The following is a 15,696-nucleotide window of genomic DNA, read 5'->3' on the forward strand; positions in this document are numbered from 1 at the left end:
CTCATGCCGAAACTCGCGCCTAGATTGTCCGTAGGTCGGAGCACGAGAACGTGAATGTCGAGTCTTGGATACATGGCATGGGTTATTGAATTCCAAGCTCCTAGTTGAGAATATAAGTACAAGGCCAACACCGTTTTGGGCCTGCCGAGGATTTGAAAGTGTCAATTGATTCTCCTTCCACTTGTTGTATTGTATCCCAAAAAAGGGTCAGCATTCGGTCACCGTGGAGAGCTCTTACAGTGTCGATACCTCCAGGCTCCTATCTGTTTTACGCCTCCCCTGTTTCTCTACCGAGTGAGCCTACCATACGGCCACTTCAAAGTCGTTATCTCGGCCAATTGTGATTCCAGAACAACATCATTCTTGGTAAGTTCGTACTACTGCTGCACTACGTAGTCATGCTATTTAGCGGTAGTACTGGGGAAGATGCTTTGCTTTTTCTGTCTATCGTCTCGCATGTTGTTATTTTTTGTTTTATGTCATGAAGACAAAGCACCAATACCGTCGCGTATCCATATTTATCCGCAGCGGCCCACGAATCGAGTCACCGGCTCACCGCGATACATGGCACCAGAGTTCCAGTCATGCGGCATGGCAAAAAAAAGAAAATTAGGGAAGACGATCAGTCAGAGTTGCATCTTGACTGATTTAACCGTGCGGTGAGCTGGAGCAGTCTGGGCAGGTGGTGGCTATTGGCAAAGCTATTTGATAAGCCGATCCCCAAATCGGTTGATTATCGATAAAGCCATCTTGGCTGCAGCGTTTGCAATTGGCTTCTGCCGTCCGATACGCTGCCTGTATTAATACTGCTCATTTACACGGGAAAATTACGACACAGCAGCACCTGCCCTGCCTGACACCGCCCACTATGCTCCTTCCTTCCCCCTCCCCCGCATAGGAGAGCTTCCCTTCGTCCTGCCTTCCCTGCGTGCAACTCACCTGTAATCTTAAAGCTCAACCCTTCCCAAGCAGTGTCTTCTCCCCCAACACCACCGTCTCTTTACTTTTTCTCATCTCTCTCACATTTCAGACCATCTACATATTATCCGATCGCTCAATTGACTCAATTGACCGTCTGCATACTCATACACATCCAATACCACCGGTACGTTTTCCGCCCCGCCTTTCGTAGCCTCCGAGCTCTCCGCCAGCGTCATCTCCCTGTGCAACCCGCCCGCGCCCATTGTGTTTATCTGACATTTCTTATTTGCAAAAGAAACCTAGCACCAACCCCGAAAAAAAGAGGCTAACGATCGACGAGTCACAGATCCTTCTGCGAACGAGCAGCCAGTCCCCACGCTACTTAATTCCCAAGTCCTTCAATCGGGGACCTCGGTTCTGTCTCCGGTCACGGCGTCCGCCCCGCTGAAGCACCTTGGTTGAGTCAATCAAGCCAAGATTCTCGACTGACCTCACATCCCTCCCGCCCCAGCCATTATTACGAAACTTCTTTAAAAGGCCCATCTGGTCTTTTTTTCCCTTCCCTTCAAGTACCTCTCAAGTCCTTCACTCTGCAGGTCCTTTTGAGGAGGGGTTCTATTCATCAACCCTTTCCGCTCGTGTTCTTGTGAACAGAGCACCGCTACCTTCACACACATATCGTCATGGCGAGCGATAAGACATACCTCCGCGAGGAGGCCATTGATGACTCGGACGTCGTGGATGACACCTTCCACGCCGATTCCGTTCATCACCGTCTCCGTGCTAATTCCACCATCATGCACTTCCAAAAGATTTTGGTCGCCAACCGAGGCGAGATTCCTATTCGTATCTTCCGTACCGCACACGAACTTTCTCTCCAGACCGTCGCTGTCTACTCATGGGAGGACCGTCTCTCAATGCACCGTCAGAAAGCTGACGAGGCCTACATCATTGGCAAGCGAGGCCAGTACACTCCCGTAGGTGCTTACCTTGCTGGCAACGAGATCATCAAGATTGCTCTCGAGCACGGCGTCCAGTTGATCCACCCCGGTTACGGTTTCCTATCCGAGAACGCCGAATTTGCGCGCAATGTCGAGAAGGCCGGCCTTGTCTTCGTTGGGCCTACTCCTGACACCATCGATGCCCTTGGCGACAAGGTCTCTGCTCGTAAGCTTGCCATCAAGTGCAACGTCCCCGTTGTGCCCGGTACTCCAGGCCCTGTCGAGAAGTTCGAAGATGCCAAAGCTTTTACCGACGAATACGGCTTCCCTATCATCATCAAGGCCGCCTTTGGAGGTGGTGGTCGTGGTATGCGTGTCGTCCGTGAGCAGGAATCACTAAAGGACGCCTTCGAACGTGCCACATCCGAGGCCCGCTCTGCCTTTGGCAACGGTACTGTCTTCATTGAACGTTTCCTTGACAAGCCCAAACATATCGAAGTTCAGTTGCTTGGAGACAATCAAGGAAATGTTGTCCACCTCTACGAGCGTGACTGCTCTGTCCAACGTCGTCACCAGAAGGTCGTTGAGTTGGCACCCGCTAAAGACTTGCCTGTTGAGGTGCGCGACAAGATTCTTGCTGATGCTGTCAGACTAGCCCAGTCTGTGAACTATCGTAATGCCGGTACAGCTGAGTTTTTGGTCGACCAACAGAATCGCTACTACTTTATTGAAATTAACCCTCGTATCCAAGTCGAGCACACAATTACCGAGGAGATTACCGGCATTGATATCGTTGCTGCCCAAATTCAAATCGCTGCTGGCGCCACACTTGAACAGCTTGGCTTGACCCAAGATCGCATCTCTACTCGCGGCTTCGCCATTCAATGCCGTATTACCACCGAGGACCCTGCCAAGGGTTTCTCTCCTGACACTGGAAAGATCGAGGTTTACCGATCCGCTGGTGGTAATGGTGTCCGACTTGATGGCGGTAACGGTTTTGCCGGTGCTATCATCACACCTCACTACGACTCCATGTTGGTCAAGTGTACTTGCTTGGGCTCAACTTACGAGATCGCTCGTCGTAAGATTATCCGAGCTCTGATTGAGTTCCGTATCCGTGGCGTCAAGACCAATATTCCTTTCTTGACCTCGCTCCTTTCTCATCCTACCTTCATCGATGGCAATTGCTGGACGACTTTCATCGACGACACCCCCGAGCTTTTCTCTCTTATCGGTGGACAGAACCGTGCCCAGAAATTGTTGGCATACCTTGGTGACGTTGCTGTCAACGGAAGCAGTATCAAGGGACAGATCGGTGAGCCTAAACTCAAGGGTGACATTATCAAGCCGGTTTTGCTTGAAACTACCGGAAAGCCTCTCGATATCTCCCAACCTGCTACTCAAGGATGGAAGCAGATTTTAGACCAGCAGGGCCCAGAGGCTTGGGCCAAGGCCATCCGCGCCAACAAGGGCTGTCTCATTATGGACACCACTTGGCGTGATGCTCACCAGTCTTTGCTCGCTACCCGAGTGCGTACTGTTGATTTCTTGAACATTGCTCGTGAGACTAGCTATGCTCTCAGCAATGCTTATAGTTTGGAGTGCTGGGGTGGTGCCACTTTCGATGTTGCCATGCGTTTCCTCTACGAAGATCCATGGGACCGTTTGCGCAAGTTGCGTAAGGCTGTTCCCAACATTCCTTTCCAGATGCTCTTGCGTGGTGCCAACGGTGTTGCCTATTCTTCTCTCCCCGACAACGCCATTTACCACTTCTGCAAACAGGCTAAGAAGAATGGTGTCGATATTTTCCGTATCTTTGACGCTCTTAACGACGTTGACCAACTCGAAGTTGGTATCAAGGCCGTCAAGGCTGCCGGTGGTGTTGTTGAGGCCACTGTCTGCTACTCTGGAGATATGCTTAACCCCCACAAGAAATACAACCTCGAGTACTACCTCAGTTTGGTTGACAAGATCGTGTCCATGGGAACCCATGTCTTGGGTATCAAGGATATGGCTGGKGTCCTCAAGCCTCAGGCCGCTACTCTCCTTGTTGGCTCCATCCGCAAGAAGTACCCTGACCTTCCTATCCACGTCCACACTCACGACTCTGCGGGAACCGGTGTTGCTTCCATGGTTGCTTGTGCACAGGCTGGTGCTGATGCCGTTGATGCAGCTACCGACAGCATGTCTGGTATGACTTCCCAACCCAGCATTGGTGCCATCTTGGCATCTTTGGAAGGAACTGAATGGGACCCCAAGCTCAACATTCCTCATGTCCGCGCAATTGATGGATATTGGCAACAGTTGCGTCTCCTTTACTCTCCTTTCGAGGCTGGTTTGACTGGTCCTGACCCAGAGGTCTATGAGCACGAAATTCCTGGTGGTCAGCTCACCAATCTTCTCTTCCAGGCCACTCAGCTTGGTCTCGGAACGCAGTGGGCAGAAACCAAGAAGGCTTACGAGGCTGCCAACGACCTTCTTGGAGACATTGTCAAGGTTACTCCTACCTCCAAGGTGGTTGGTGACTTGGCTCAATTTATGGTGTCCAACAAGCTCTCTGCCCAGGATGTTATTGACCGCGCTGAGCAACTCGACTTTCCCGGGTCAGTCTTGGAGTTCCTCGAGGGTCTCATGGGTCAACCTTATGGTGGATTCCCTGAACCTTTGCGTTCCAGGGCTTTACGCAATCGCCGCAAGCTCGACAAGCGTCCTGGTCTGTACCTTGAGCCTCTTGACCTTGTTAAGATCAAGAACGACATCAAGGAGAAGTTCGGCAATGCGACCGAGACCGATGTTGCCAGTTACGCCATGTACCCCAAGGTCTTTGAGGATTACCGCAAATTCGTTCAGAAGTATGGTGACTTGTCTGTTTTGCCGACACGATACTTCCTTGCCAGACCTGAGATTGGTGAAGAGTTCCACGTTGAGCTTGAGCAGGGTAAAGTGCTTATCTTGAAGTTGCTCGCCATTGGACCCCTTTCCGAGCAGACCGGTCAGCGTGAGGTCTTTTACGAGATGAACGGTGAAGTTCGTCAAGTAACAGTCGACGACATCAAGGCCGCCGTTGACAACACAGCCCGTGTCAAGGCTGACCCCAACGACAGCAGCCAAGTCGGAGCGCCAATGAGCGGTGTTGTTGTTGAAGTCCGTGTTCATGAAGGTTCCGAAGTTAAGAAGGGTGATCCTATTGCTGTTCTCAGCGCCATGAAGATGGTGAGTTCTCTCTATTTCAAGTCATGTCAACATTTACTAACAAGTTGCAGGAAATGGTTATCTCCGCGCCTCACCACGGCAAGGTCGCAGGCCTTGCTGTCAAGGAAGGCGATTCCGTCGACGGTCAGGACCTTGTGTGCAAGATTTCCAAATAATGATTAGCGTTAAGTTTATTACTTTTCTTTGTTTATGACGACTATAAGTACCTAGGTAGAGGTCCATACCTGAAAATTAGGGCGAACGAGTAATGGCTATTAGGATGAATTTATTTCTATGATTTTTCATTATGTTTCTTCAAAACATTGTAGATATGTCTTTAAAAGGTCAAGATCTTGAAGTTATTTTATCTGCCTGAGGCATACACGCGGAGGTGTCTAGACGACAACCAATCATCCTACGCTAAATCTTGACCATCAATCTTCACTTCTTCATATACATCGCCATTATTTGTCTATTCTTACTAGCCGTCCATATCAAGCAGTACATAATCATGAAACATACGAAAAAGCACTGATCAGCGACACAAGCTACTGACTTCGGCATTAAATTTAGTGCCGAAGGACATGGAAGAATTCCGCTCTTCCACATACATGTTCCTACTGATCGCTATTTCTGTACAATTCGTTGGAGGTGTCTCTATCCTCGCTTTTTGGGTATTGATTAGACGCAGAAAGAGACGAACAAACCGTGCTAGCCAGTTGGCGACGCTAGACGAGGAATTTTCATCAAGCACAGAAAAAATCGGCACCATCGTCATGACGTCCTCTGAAGTACTGGACGATACAATCCTCCTCAACTTAGGTTCTCACGGCTGCATCCAAGGCCGTTTGATCCGTGACACAGACGAAAATGCTGCGAATGCAGCACCATTAGCACAGTATTTCGGCGGCGTCCGCTATGCGCTTCCGCCTTCTCAGCGATGGGCAATGGCGCGACGATTGCCCGCTGAATTTACGTATGGCACTGAAACCAATCCTGGGAAGTGTGATGGACGGGCAGTGACTTGTCCGCAGCCATTTATGGAGGATCAGGGGAGTGAGGATTGTTTTGAGTGTAATGTGTGGATGCCGGTTGGGAGGTGTCCTGATGGAGGTATGTTCTATCATTACTTGGATCTTATTGATACAATGACTGATAGGTGGTGTATAGGGTGGCCGGTAATATTTTATATTCGTGAGTTGCCGCTCCCTATATAAATATGGATATATGCGTACTAAACTTTCTAGATGGCGGATTCCTCCAAATGGGCAGCCCGAACGATATAAACCCAGCCCGACTCATCGGCGAAACAGATTTGAAATGCGTCATTATAGCTCCTGTATATCGTCTCGCTATCCTCGGATTCTTGAGCTCGGTAGAGCTGTCACAGGAAGCTGCTGCACAAGGCGAACCGTCAGGCAATCAAGGATTTTGGGATCAGCGAATTGCGCTTGAATGGGCTTATGAGTATGCTCGATATTTTGGGGGAGATAGGTCTAATATTACGGTTGCTGGTTACTCTGCTGGTTTGTCTGTCTACCTTACCAAGAGGGAATATTCGTTGATTTTCCAAAGGATCATTCTCGGTGTTCAATCAACTCGCGCACGACTTGTATCTCCCGCGAGAAAAGAGTATCATCCGGCAAGCGATTATGCTTTCGAATGGACCCGGTGTGCAACCCAAGTCGGCATCTGAAGTACAAAAACAATTCGATCAACTTCTCACAGCATTGAATATACCTTTGCATCTATCTGCTACAGAAAAACTTGCGCGACTACGAAGAATACCTACAAGTCAGCTCATCGCTACCAGCCTCGAGACGCAATATCACCAATACAGACCTTGGCACGACGGCCAATTTGTCCCAACTACTCTATTTCCAGATATTGACAAAGGCACATTTGCGCGGAGAATGGTTGAGCGCAACATTCGCTTGATCAATGGTGAATGTCGAGACGAGCATTTTTTGTATGGAACATGGTACACTCCTGAGAATTCACTGGCATCATTACGGCAACGGCTCGAAGCGGATTACCCATCTGAAGCGTGCGACGCATTAGTCAACCTGTATTACCCTGATGGCCAACTCCCCGCGGGAGTCGACAACTGGCAAGATGCATTTGGCAGATTATACGCTGACGTGCAGGTACACATGCTCGAGCGCGGGTTCGTGAATGCGCTTGCCCAGGGCGGTGCGGGCCATCTTGTCTACCGCTATCGAATCGAGTATCGCGTTGAATGCGTTACACTCCCCCCTGAATGGGGAGTGACGCATTCATCGGATATGGCGATGTGGCTATGGGGCAATGGCGCGCGATTGAATCCGACTGAAAAGGAGCTTGTAAATGAGGCGCTGATCGGGCCGTTGGTGGAGTTTGTGAATGGACGGCCTCTTGATCGATGGGTTGTTGATGGTGATGCGGAAGGGGTGCAAAGAGTAAGGAGGTTGAGATCGGACGGGAGGGTGGATGTTTGGGTTGATGATGAGATGTGGCTGAGAGGAGTGCAAGTATGGAGTGCGTTGCGGAGGGCTCGCAACACACCAGCGAAGCTGTGACTGGCAAGATAAGTTACCGGGCTGTTACATACACATACATTCAACTGTAAATAAAATTTAAAGAAATGTCTAAAACTTTCCATACACAAAAAAAGAAAAAAAGGAATGCCAATCAGGTCCAGTAGAATGATGACGTAGGTCTCCTTCGACTTCTGCTGAACACGGCATCCCATCATCAACAATCAGACAACTATCAATCATATTATTCTGCAGAAGTTATCTCTACTGTTCAACTACTTGATTGCTAATTCCCTTCGTGTTGGCACAATTATCAATCATCTAAATCAGACAAGCTAAGCGTTACTAAACCACTTCCCCGCATGACTAAACCCTGAAGCATCCCCGCAATTCTGATAGTACTAGCCATACTAACGACCAGCATATCGCAACGAGACCACAAGAGTCCAATGGGAAGCATACCCATTCACCCTGCTACTTCTTCGAGTCTAGCTCTCGATCCGSGAGCCTGTCACAGCCCATCCATTCCTTCCAGTCATGCAATCCATGGATCTATGACTAGCGATGATGATTATGACTTGATGATTTTCTGGCCCCGAGTGAGCTGCGCCCTTGACAAGCTCTTCCTCTTATCTAGACTCTATAGTATTAGCTAGGGTAGCTACCTGTTTCAAAAAAACGAAATAATAGATACATACCAATCATAGCCCAGGTAGCTGCCTCGGATCCACGGAGTCGTATATCCTATCTGTTCGTGGTCGTATGACGAGGTATGGTTTAGGCTCCCTTGCTGGCACTTCATTCGATCGTTGGTCGTCGTACGTCGTACGATAACTGGTAACGTTAGCTAATTTGACGATTATTAATTCTCGATCGATCGACTCCCCTCTTTGGAGCTTGGGGGAAGGAAGTTTGGTACTTATAAGACGCTGGGCGCTGGCTTGTAACTCTTACGTTTAAACCACTATAATAGTAAGTTAAAACTACAATACGTTGAATCATACAATCACTTCCACTCAATAAATTCACACAATCTTATAACATACTCAGTCAATCGAAATAATGTCAGACTCATCCTCACCACCCCGTCGTCATTGGAACGGCTCTGTCGGCGCGCGCCACGAACATCAAAACGTCTGGACAAACGGCGGCGTGCGGTCAACCGCTCCCTCAGCACCATGGGCAGGCTGGAATGCCGATAAGAAGCGTCGCGTACGTCTCCCTTAATTGAACTACTCCCAAGCACTTACGTCAACTAACAATGACTGGTTGGTGTCGGTAGGAATCCGAGTCATCCACAAAATCAAACGAAAGTAGACGCTCCAGCGGCACCGGTAAACCGCTTTTCGAAACTTTACATTCTCAAAAGAGGGGAAGTTTCTCAGACCCGAGCGATGAGCAGAGGAGAAAGAGTTATGACGAGATGATGCCTGAGAAAGGTTTTTTTGGGAAGTTGTGGCATGGATATACGAAGGGGGCGAAGTAGTCTCTTATCAACTTGTGCTGCGTTGCTGATATGAAGTGAATAATATGCGTCGCTGTATTCTTGTCCAGCTGAGATGTACCAAAGTCGTATATTACGGATGAATGCAACTATGTCAATCTGTGACTGATACTCGAAAGATAAATTTGTAGATTCGTCTTCATTGATCATAGACTGATATGAGCTATGCTAAGGTTCCCAGTTCCAATGTGAATGGAGTAATTGTATGATATCGCCCCCTAGACTCTAGTGCAGCCCTCATTGGGAAGCATGGCATTTCCTTCCACTCAGCGATGAATAGATAGTTGCCTTTTTGTATTTTTATTGAGAGCATATGGTAGAAGAAAGAAAATATCATTTTGTTTCCTTTCATTCATAAAACAGCGCCATTATATCACCATTTTTGAAAAACCATTTCGAAAAATCAAGACACATGAACATAAAGTACCCCTTATCGCACCGGTTTTCCTGGACGAAATGCATTTATCGGACAATTCCCTCGAAGCGGTTCTTGAACCACTTGATGGTCTCGCCTTGGGTGATCTTGTGGTTGGAACCGATATGAGCCTTAGCGCGGCGACGCTTGGCGATACGCTCACCAGGACGGGTCCTATTCTCGTCAGCTCGTCTCCTTGCAGAAAATATTATATTCTCTCGCAGTTATGATACTCACATGCAGCAGTAGAAGTCCATTCCGTAGATACCAATACCAGGGTCGTACTTGATGCCCAAGTCAATGTGTTCGCTGATACCGAAGCCGAAGTTACCGGTCTCGGAGAAGTTGCGCTTTCTCAACTCATATTCCTTGACCTTGAGGCCACGCTCGAGAATCTCCTCAGCCTTGGGGCCACGGACGGTGACATGCACGGCAATCTTTTCGTTACGACGGATACCGAAGGTACGGACGGTGTAGCGGGCCTTGCCTAGACGAAATCAGCATCATTCCATTGTGCGCTCTGCCTATCGATTGTCGGTGACGAAGTGACGATTCGTTGCGTTCGTTGTCCAACTTTTCCTCATTTCGACATCTTCGACTCTCGACTCACGGCTCACGGCTCACGGATTCGAATCGCTTACTGTAAACAGGGGTTTGACCGCTCAACTGCTCGAGCACCTTAGCAGCACGGGTGAGTCTGTCACCAGATTCGCCGACCGAAATGTTGAGCACGAGCTTTTGGATGCGCAGCTCGCGCATGGGGTTGGCGCTCTTGTCCTTTCCTTCCGACTGCACTCATGTTAGATGATAACAGTTCTGTAGAATGAATAGACTCCTCAATTGATAATGATAGTACATACCATGGCGACGGTGTTGTGCTGGTCGACTTGTTGGATAGACGATAATCGATCTTAAATCAAGACTCCAACTTCTTCCCGCTTTCAAAAGTTGTGCAAAAGTCGTTGTGGGCGAGACATGGAAGCGAGAAGCCCTAGCGCCTTGGCACCAGTCGCCTGCGCTTAGCGCTAACCGCCACCAGACTATACCCGAAGAGGAAACTATTAGCCGCCCGACGAAGCTAGCGCTTGTTCTGTTCTTTTGAGGCTTGACTTTGCGGTCGAGCTCAATTATAACATAACATTATACTGTCAGCTTTGACGGCGTTCTGGTTCTGATTCTCGTTTCTGCGTAGCAAAGACAGAATACTGCCACAGAGACAAGTGAACATTTTTTGAGAGAGAGCAAGTCGCATTCGTGCGCATACAATTGAAATGGCGGCGAACAAGCAGGGTAAAATGGTAAGTGGGAGAAGTGTTTATTTCATGACGACTGTAGCTGACATTTTATAGCAAAACTTGGTATGTCCTGGACTCGTTCGGTTTTCTGGTTAACGCTCTAATGGTTATAGATCAACTATCGCATGCGCGTCACGTTAAATGATGGCCGACAAATGACAGGCCAGATGCTGGCATTCGATAAGGTACACAGCCTTCGAAAATTTACAAATAGCTATGCTAACTTCTCCAGCATATGAACTTGGTCCTCGCCGATACAGAAGAATTCCGTCGCGTAAAACGAAAAGTCGCCAAACAAGCCCCCGGCGCTGCGGCCGCCCCCCTCGTCGAAGCAGAGGAAAAGCGCACCCTCGGCCTCACAATCGTTCGAGGTACGAATGTCGTATCATGCTCGGTAGATGGTCCACCTCCTGCAGATCCCTCAGCTCGTCTGGGTACCAGCGTGCCGAACGTGCCTTCGGGTGCCGCTACACTCTCTGCTGGTCCTGGTATCAGTAGGCCCGCCGGACGAGGTCTGCCTGTTGGACTTGGAGGCCCGGCTGCTGGTGTTGGCGGTCCTGCTCCCGGTGGGTTTGGCGGTTTCCCTGGTGCTCCTGGATTCCCTGGTGCGCCTCCCCAAGGATTTGGTGGACGCGGTGGTCCTCGTAAGTTATCCTTCTGAGCCATTACGACATTTTCTAATATATTTTAAAGCTGGCTTTGCTCCTCCTGGTTTCCCCCAAGGCGCTCCTGGCGGTGGTCCTCGTTAGTATCTCTTTACGGCTATTTTCTCAAATGGTACTAACTATGACACAGCTGGCTTCCAACCACCACCTGGTTTCCAACCTCCCGGCCAAGGTCGCGGCTATCCGCCTCCCGGATTCGGTGGGCGATGATTAATGCAAATATATCCAATTGAATACAACAAGTGACTCGCAATGGCTACGAGATTTCCATTCAATATTCATCACCGGTCGACGTCTAAAAGTCATTTACACTACAGCTATCCATTCACACGTCATACCCAAAGCGAAACCCCGAATGGAAATTAGCTGCAATACGAATGTCCGCCCAAAGAGTCACTATCAAAATAACAAAATCAACTGGCAAAGGCGTTGTGGCGTATGTGGATGTAGGTTGGCGGTGTCAACAGTCCAGCGATACTAAGTCCAAAAAGAGCTATCAAGACCAATTTATCACATAACAGAATATTTAAGCCCATTCTTCTTTGTAATTATACATAAATGTAGATTCATTGATATATGACCACGTGACCTCCTTTCTCGATCTCGGAGATTACGGCGGTCGCAGCCGACACCGGTGAAGCGCGGGAATCTTGTTGAACCTCTGCTAACGCAGCTCCGGCATCTCTCTTGTTGCGACTCCATACCGACGTTATCATTTCTCCAGAGTTGTTTAGGAGAGAGAAGTCACAATGGCCGCCGCTATCAAAGCCATTAATGCGAAGATCCGCTCCAATAAGGTGCTGGATTATGTCTTCTCAACACGTATGTTTACCATCTCTTTCGTTGATTTCAATGGATGGACATCTCCAATCGGGACGTGCTTCATGTCTCGTTTGAACATGTTCAATTAATTCCATGCAATCGCTTATGTTTGTTTGCCAATGCCGTTGTACAAAGCTGACTCTTTTACTTCCGTCCAGATTTCTGGGGCCCAGCCTCGAATTTCGGTATCCCCATCGCCGCCGTGATGGACATTCAGAAAGACCCTGAGATGTGAGACTACCTTCTCCCTGTCATCTATAATCCGCCTCTATTTCGAAAGCTCTCGTGTGGCGGAACTCCCTCGACTCAAAGCTGACAGAAACCACACAGCATTTCCGGCCCCATGACCGGCGCTCTCGTCGTCTACTCCGCAACATTCATGCGCTACTCCCTCGCCGTCTCGCCCAAGAACTMCCTCCTCTTCGCCTGCCACGCGATCAACTTTACGTCTCAGACCATACAGGGATATCGGTACTTGAATTACTGGAAGTATGTCCGCTCCGCCCCCAACATCCACACGAATCATTCTCAATTTATGGAAATGAAAAGAAAAAGGAGAATGCTAATCTGTTAATAGCTGGGGAGGTCGTGAGAAGGCACTCGCTGATAAGGGTGTGGCCGAGGGAGCGGTTGCTGGTGCTCAATAAGATAGATAATTGATTTCGTTTTTAGTGAATTTGATTTGATATATATATTCTTCCTGCATGCTGTATGTGGCATTCATACTTTAAGTATGTACTTTCTTGTTTGTGGTTGCATTGATATGATAGAAAGTTGTAAAATGTAATATTGTTGAGTCTGACTCGAAGATCTAAAATCGTCCTATACACAAGATCGCTCTTTCGTACTTCTAATGCATTTCACTTTACTTCTGGCACCAGAAGTGATGATGTAACGAGGAAATAACGGGAAACACATGGCTTTACAAACATTCAGACAACGAAATCCAAAATAATGGAAATTGAGAATATCACGAGACAGTACATCCTGAAAGCAGATGGGAGTATTCTTCCATCACAGGAAGGATGAGAACAAGTTGTTTGTTCAAATCGCATCGTCATCATACGTCGCAGTACCCGGGAGCTTCTGGAGGTGGTGGAACACCAACCCAGTTATAGATGGTCAGCGATGTGGTATAGATGCAGCAAATCACGCCAATGACGGCCAGGCTAATGTCAGCACCACGCTGGAATCTGGTAGTCGCGCAAGCTTTGAGATGGAGCAGAGGCTGATCTGATGTTAGCAACCACCTAGGTAAATAAAAACAGAGTAGAAGAACTTACTGGGTAGACATAGACAAGGGGTACGCAAGCAAAACTACCGACAAGTGAAACAAACTTGTCCAGGTCGCCGGCGCCACCCCAAGCCACCAACGCGCAAAACATGACGAGCATGAAGCGGAAGAAATTCTTCTTCCACTTGATGCCAGGATTGTATTTKCCGCTGCGAGTAAACAGCTCATTTTCGCAGATACGGATTGCAGGGAAGAGTTGCAGCGGTGTACTCAGCAGAATTGCCAACGAGTAGAGGAATTGTACTGCATTGACAAATTTGTCGTCTTGCGGCAAGTTAAGAAGCACAACGGTCTTCGTAGCTGATCCATATGCAGCATAGCTAACGGCACCAGCTGATAAGAAAACGACGGTAATGATAATCATGACTGTAGCCAAGACTCCTGGAAACTTTTTGGGCTGCTTCATTGACTCTTGAATGGGAATGATGAGGCCAACACCTTCGTATGTGAAAATCGCCGTACCAATGAAAAGAGTCCATGAGTTTGGGTTGAAAGCCTTGATATCGGATACCCCCTTCTGGTCAACAATGGTAGAGATATCGTAATAATAGAGGTAGATCAACCCCAGCATAATGAATACGTCAGCAACGAGGGCAGTAAAGCCTAGCTTGCTGATATCGCGGATCAATGATAGCGGAAGGAAAATAATCAGTTGCATAAGAACCATGTACTTGATGTCAATGTACGTCAAGCATTTGCTGACAGCGAGAATAAAAGCTTGCAAATTTTGAGACGTAAAGACGATGTATGCCGAAACGAAACCCAACTGGCTGAGAACAATGGATGCAAGAATGATTCGTCGCATCCATTTTCCGTACAAGACACCGCCAATGTCACCGAAAGATCCCTCAATCTTGAGTCGCGAGTTGACCAGCAGTATGAAACAGTAGAAGCTGACCAGTGAAACAACCAAAAGAACAACAGAGCTGAATAGCATTCCTCCATTGAGGAAAGCACGGGGAAGGAAGAGAACCCCAGTACCGACGAATGATTTGAGCAAAAGTAGCGCAGCACCCATAGATGTGTTGTTGCCTTTAGGAGCACGCTCCTTGTGTTTGCGTCTTTTCATTCCAGGTGTCTCAGGGCGTAGCAAAGACGTGTCTTCTCCGGGTTGTACTTCATCTCCCTCCTCCCATACATCGGATGAAAAGTATTCACCCGGTCCCAGTACTTCGTCGTCTTCCTCAAGCTCTTCGCCAGCAAAATGTCCGTACAAGGTCAAAAATTCGAGAAAGTTGCTTGTCAAAAACCGCGGCTGGTTCGACACTGGATATACGCCGTCTTCTGACCCATGAGGACCAGGGCTACCCAAAGTTCTCCGTATATAATCTCTTCTAAAACCTCCAGGAACTCGAATGGAGTTTATATTCATGGTCTCGCTCTCCGGTTCGGGTCTTTGAACCGTAAAACTGCGGCTTCTCGTCGGCCTCCTCAACCCAGAAGCTTGAGCTTCAGCGTCCTCCGTCCAGCGATATACCTGTCTTGTCACATCGCCACCTTGTAATCGCAAGCTCGAGAATTCGTCGTCATCAAAAGCGCCTGCCGCATCGCTCGACGACTGCGATACCCGAGTATGATCGAGGTCTGGAGGGAGTACCAGATGTCTCTTTACAACTTCCGGGTCTTCGGCCCCGCGTACGCTTTCGGCTACAGATTCGGTCGACTTGGGGTCGAATGACCCATAGTTTGAGCGCAMAAGCCTGTCTGAGGACGGATATTCACGAAGGTCTCGCAGCGGTGAATGTCTCGGAGGCGTGCCAACAGGTCCAATAGCAGGAAGCGTGGCAGTCGAATCCTGAAGAGCAGAGGCCAGAGCTGAGGGACCCGGACCCGGGAGCGAAGCTTTATCATTTATCGTCGCAAGACTCTCATTTTGTGCGACCGGGGTGGCTATCCTTTTTCCCGATCTTACAGACGAAGGCGTTCCCGTAAACGAGTTTGCTGGTAGTGGTGAAGCCAACCTGGCTAACGATGTTTCTCGACTAGCTGCTTCTGCTCTGGGAGAAGAGGAGCGAAAGGAACGAGGAATCGAGCTTGGGATCTGCACGGAGCTTGATTTGAGGGAGGACGGTACTTCCTCGTTATTGTCCATAGCTGAGTGTTACACACCAGGCGAGGCGGGATCTGTCGT

At 48.7% G+C, this 15,696-nt stretch overlaps 7 protein-coding genes across 7 annotated transcripts; 5 read left to right on the top strand and 2 right to left on the bottom strand.

The window, feature by feature from the left end:
* Positions 1–1,604: 1,604 nt before the first annotated feature.
* Positions 1,605–5,230, top strand: BHQ10_003004 (uncharacterized protein; the record flags this gene model as incomplete). The annotated part of the gene is made up of 2 exons (XM_040875213.1): positions 1,605–5,075; positions 5,126–5,230. 2 exons carry the CDS (start codon positions 1,605–1,607, stop codon positions 5,228–5,230), a joined length of 3,576 nt encoding a protein of 1,191 aa, XP_040731508.1.
* Positions 5,231–5,830: 600 nt separating this feature from the next.
* BHQ10_003005 (uncharacterized protein) lies at positions 5,831–7,612 on the top strand (the record flags this gene model as incomplete). Its single annotated transcript, XM_040875214.1, has 4 exons — positions 5,831–6,167; positions 6,225–6,248; positions 6,302–6,580; positions 6,630–7,612. 4 exons carry the CDS (start codon positions 5,831–5,833, stop codon positions 7,610–7,612), a joined length of 1,623 nt encoding a protein of 540 aa, XP_040731509.1.
* Positions 7,613–8,632: 1,020 nt separating this feature from the next.
* On the top strand, positions 8,633–9,056 carry BHQ10_003006 (uncharacterized protein; the record flags this gene model as incomplete). Its single annotated transcript, XM_040875215.1, has 2 exons — positions 8,633–8,782; positions 8,853–9,056. 2 exons carry the CDS (start codon positions 8,633–8,635, stop codon positions 9,054–9,056), a joined length of 354 nt encoding a protein of 117 aa, XP_040731510.1.
* Positions 9,057–9,536: 480 nt separating this feature from the next.
* BHQ10_003007 (uncharacterized protein) lies at positions 9,537–10,352 on the bottom strand (the record flags this gene model as incomplete). Its single annotated transcript, XM_040875216.1, has 4 exons — positions 9,537–9,663; positions 9,727–9,976; positions 10,131–10,278; positions 10,350–10,352. 4 exons carry the CDS (start codon positions 10,350–10,352, stop codon positions 9,537–9,539), a joined length of 528 nt encoding a protein of 175 aa, XP_040731511.1.
* Positions 10,353–10,760: 408 nt separating this feature from the next.
* On the top strand, positions 10,761–11,659 carry BHQ10_003008 (uncharacterized protein; the record flags this gene model as incomplete). Its single annotated transcript, XM_040875217.1, has 6 exons — positions 10,761–10,787; positions 10,839–10,847; positions 10,898–10,969; positions 11,017–11,428; positions 11,478–11,528; positions 11,580–11,659. The coding sequence occupies 6 exons, from the start codon at positions 10,761–10,763 to the stop codon at positions 11,657–11,659; spliced, it is 651 nt and encodes a 216-aa protein (XP_040731512.1).
* A 539-nt stretch (positions 11,660–12,198) lies between these two features.
* BHQ10_003009 (uncharacterized protein) lies at positions 12,199–12,918 on the top strand (the record flags this gene model as incomplete). The annotated part of the gene is made up of 4 exons (XM_040875218.1): positions 12,199–12,271; positions 12,430–12,502; positions 12,602–12,760; positions 12,849–12,918. 4 exons carry the CDS (start codon positions 12,199–12,201, stop codon positions 12,916–12,918), a joined length of 375 nt encoding a protein of 124 aa, XP_040731513.1.
* Positions 12,919–13,331: 413 nt separating this feature from the next.
* BHQ10_003010 (uncharacterized protein) lies at positions 13,332–15,657 on the bottom strand (the record flags this gene model as incomplete). Its single annotated transcript, XM_040875220.1, has 2 exons — positions 13,332–13,499; positions 13,555–15,657. The coding sequence occupies 2 exons, from the start codon at positions 15,655–15,657 to the stop codon at positions 13,332–13,334; spliced, it is 2,271 nt and encodes a 756-aa protein (XP_040731514.1).
* Between the last annotated feature and the right edge of the window lie 39 nt (positions 15,658–15,696).

Source organism: Talaromyces amestolkiae (genome assembly GCF_001896365.1).
Source record: "Talaromyces amestolkiae strain CIB chromosome Unknown scaffold4.1, whole genome shotgun sequence".
Taxonomy (NCBI): Eukaryota; Fungi; Ascomycota; class Eurotiomycetes; order Eurotiales; family Trichocomaceae; genus Talaromyces; species Talaromyces amestolkiae.